Source organism: Frankliniella occidentalis, unplaced genomic scaffold, assembly GCF_000697945.3.
Source record: "Frankliniella occidentalis isolate FOCC.00 unplaced genomic scaffold, Focc_3.1 Scaffold25, whole genome shotgun sequence".
In the NCBI taxonomy this organism is placed as follows: domain Eukaryota; kingdom Metazoa; phylum Arthropoda; class Insecta; order Thysanoptera; family Thripidae; genus Frankliniella; species Frankliniella occidentalis.
In genome coordinates, this window is record NW_026267155.1 from 177,457 (window position 1) to 181,428 (window position 3,972).

At 51.3% G+C, this 3,972-nt stretch overlaps 1 protein-coding gene across 1 annotated transcript in view; it reads right to left on the bottom strand.

The window, feature by feature from the left end:
• Positions 1-3,223: 3,223 nt before the first annotated feature.
• Positions 3,224-3,972, bottom strand: part of LOC113213706 (uncharacterized) — a gene marked incomplete at its 5' end in the record, with an annotated part of 2,622 nt that continues 1,873 nt past the window's right edge. Inside the window, one exon of the mRNA XM_052265220.1 lies at positions 3,224-3,253. Coding sequence (XP_052121180.1) covers positions 3,224-3,253 — 30 coding nt within the window. The remainder of the gene's footprint in view (positions 3,254-3,972) is intronic.

Here is a 3,972-nt window from a genome sequence, read left to right on the forward strand (position 1 = left end):
CTCTCCCAAGAGCTCTCCCAAGAGCTCTCGCAAGAGCTCTCGCAAGAGCTCTCCCAAGAGCTCCCCCAAGAGCTCTCCCAAGAGCTCTCCCAAGAGCTCTCGCAAGAGCTCTCCCAAGAGCTCTCCCAAGAGCTCCGCTCCCCCACTGTGCTCCCCCTAACCCTCCCCCAATATCCGTTTCCTCATGGCTCTTTCCGATGGCTCTCGCCCGACCCCTCCTCCCATTGCACTCCACGAGCCCCGCCGCCGCCGCCGCGGCCGCCCCCTCTGCGACACGTTGGGCCTCCCCCGCGACACACACAGGACTCTGTCTGAGGCCCGCATACAAACTAATAACAGCGTGCGGGGCATTGTTCCGTGTCGCCTCGTACGAGGGAATCTCGTGCTTTGGCGCGCGGCGTACACCGTTAAAATTGAGAACTATTCATAACTTTTTCCAAAAAATAAAAATAAAAGGTCAATACCTGGGACAATAATTAGTGTATCTCAAAGTGCGTTTGTTGGGGAAGAAAAAGACATGGAGACACGAGTGAGCCAAATTCGTTGGATGGTGGTCAAACCACTCTTAATTGACCCGAGGATAAAGTATGAACGCCGGAGAGAGAGAGAGAGAGAGAGAGAGAGAGGGAGAGAGAGGAGAGGAGAGAAAGAGGAGAGAAAGAGAAAGACGCAACAGGTTTTTATCAACAGTCGTGACACCCAAATTATTCTGGCCGCTGGACACATACGCGATAAGGCGGCTTATGGGGTGTCATAGCTCGTCACGGTGTGTCATGTCAGCTTGTCACGTCGCGCGGCGCCAAAATGCAACGAGCTTAAGCTCATCGCTGTCTCCCCCCCCCCTTCTCCCGCTTTTGCTCGGCTTCATGAGCTCTGCGCGGCGGCTCAAGTAATCTTTAGCCGCTGGCTGAAAATAGCGCCCCTATGTGCGGCAGGGGCCGGCCGGCGCAAAAATGAGTGTGAAAAAAAGGTAACGAGCAATCGTTGCTTTTTTTAAAAAAATGTCTCTACTTTTCCCAAGAACAAAAGGCGTCGGTTATACTGCTTTGTAATAACACACTATCATACGCGGCGCATTATCCCACCACTTGTCCTGCTCCAGCCTCAGGTCCAGCCCTCTCCAGGTACCTTTCCAGGTCCATCTCCAGGTAGCTCCCCAGGTCTATTTCCAGGTCCCTCTCCAGTTCTCTCCAGGTCTCCTTCCAGGTCCCCCTCCAGGTCCCCGTCCAGGTCCCCGTCCAGGTCCCCGTCCAGCACCCTATCCAGGTCCAGCCCAAGGAGCAGGACGCCCGACGCTCCTCGAGGGAAAGGAATCCCGACCCGGCGGGCCGTTTTTCGCCACAGAAGAGGGACGCACATAAATTTGGTCGGACTGCAAATAACACGATTGGTACCAGGGCAGGGCAGGACGACAAAAGGATTCGGGAGAGGCAGGGGGGGGGGGGGTAGAAGGCGGAGGACCCGACGTGGTACAGAGCGCGGGGGTAGGCGACCGAGTCGTTGAACCCCCCCTAAACCGAACTGCGACTACTGGGTGACCGACCCGGGAAGGGGGGGAAGAGCGAGGGGTCATCGAATGAATGCGAAAACAAGCCTCGCGACACCAGTGGTCCGTCTCTCTCTTTCTCTCTCACACACACGCGTGCACAATCACAGAGAGGGCTTTATCTGCCCGTAGATCTGAGGCATGTCCCTCAGTGTGCGCAGTGTGAGGAGTACGGAGGCCACGCGGGGGGTAAAAGTACGGATTCACGGCAGGTGGGGCATGACGCCAAAGGGTCGGAATGCGTTCGTTATAGGTCGTACAAAAAGTGCAAAACGATTTTTCAAGAAGCCGTCTCTCTCTAAAGGCGCCGGATTTGAAATTTAACCTTAAGTGCTCGGAAAACGATCGATACCCCTCCGCGGCGGGTAATATGAAATACTCTTCCTGGTGGGGGTAACTTCATGATAACATCTAAAATCACTATCAGTTCACCTGTACGCAATTAGAACCGCATATAGTGTTACTAAACGCAGTGCTACGAAATTAGTGCACTACACTGGGGAAAGAAAGTTAATAGGAATCAACATTCTTCTTACGGTGTTAATGACTTAAGTGTCTTTACAGAGGCACTAAAAGATTCGCACTCCTGGAACGACACTAAAGTCATTAACACTCTAAGAAGGGCGTTGATGCCTGCCATTGTTTTTTTCCAGTGTAGGAGCGTACTTTTTCGGCAAGCTCTTCAGCAAACCACCATACGACGGACAGAGACGGACGGGAGTGAATTCATAAGTACACACCGTAGTAGACTGACGACCACATGACTGTTATGATGAGCGCGATCCCGACAACTAACAAAGCCAAAAAAAATCACCACCCGCCTCCACCTTGCAAGGTGCAGGGTGGTAAGAGAACAGGTATCAGGTGTTCACATCCTACCGTATGCGGTCGCCATTCCTGCGGGCGGGTTCCTACCCTGCACTGGAAACGCATGTGTGAATGTCGCTCACTTGTAGGTGTGTGAATATCCATTCGTACACTTACGGGGGTAAAAGTGTGATTTTTTCCTAGAAAATTCACACCTTTACCCCCCTAAGCCTACGAATGGATATTCGCACACCTAGAAATGAGCGACATTATTCACACACTTGCGTTTCCAGTGTGCCTTGGACGCAACACCACCCAACTGCTTAAAAAAAAAACGCTTGCAATTTTGCTAAGACGATTTAATTTTTAAAACAAGTAGCCGCGTACTGTGCTCGTTCAAAAAAAAAAGACCGTGCTTGGATTGTTTTTTTAAAAGTTTCAATTATTTCGACGCCGTTTGCCCTCCTGTTGGCTGGACGCTACTCAACGGATATGCAGCTCCACACATTTTCGCACGCCAGTCGGACGTGACGGTGATGAGCCTCAGAAAAAATATTTTTGCACACTGCAGCAGAGGAGATAGGGGGGAGCGGCGGGAGCGTTCCTTGGACCGTGATCCATCCTTATCCCTCCCGAAAAAGAAAATGAAAATCGCATTAATAATTCGTCTTATTTATCCGACGGCCGGTTTCGCCCGCCTACCCTGTCCGGGTATCCTTTCCAGTAAATGACGAATGCTTGTAAACCCTTATCGGGCGCGTCGTTTTATTACGATGGGTGCATCAGGGGAGCGCAGACCCGTGGGACTTCTTTAGATGGCCGAGTTAACTAATCCGCACACTAAAATCTTATGAAGTTTTTATCCATAGCTTACTGTATTCTGTAAACATATTCATTAAGCTATGAACAAAATAGTTCATAGGTTTTTAATGTGCGAGTAGTACTTCAAGTTCTGCGATTTACACGTGAAGTTAGAGCTAGGAAATACGTCAACTAAGGTATAAATGTATTGTCTAGCTAAAAGTGACTTTTCGAGAAGCGTAAACATTTTTATAGAGAATCGTCTCGCAGCAAAATTCAAGATTCGAACGATGTCAACATATGTTAACTTCAAGAACTTTCTCTGCAAACGCCCTCCCAAAACATTAACAGTAACTACTTTTTACTCGATGTTTTAATATCCTAGATCGTCACAAACAAATGATGCACTGGAGTGAAATGGAGCTCTAGAGCCACCAGCGCCTTAGCGCAAGGGGGCCTCCTCGGGCTCTGTTTCGGGGGCCGTGGCCGTGATCTCGACACTCACCTTGGTTGTGCGGCCTCTTGTTTATCCTCTGCAGCACCTTGTTGGGCACGGCGCTAGCGCCCACGACCACCAGCGCGGCCAGGAAGGCCGTACACCTCATGGTGTATGAGTGTGTGTGTGTGTGTTCGAACGCGGCACGAAACACACCCCCGAGAGACGAGTACGAGCAACACACCGTGGTCCGGACCGAACGGAGTCAGGGACGAGATTGGCCAATGTCATGGCCAACCGCCAAGGTTTTAAGTGTGCAGAAAAGCGCGCCGGCCCGCCCCCCACCACCCTGCCGGTCAACACCCCTGCGATGCCCCCTGGC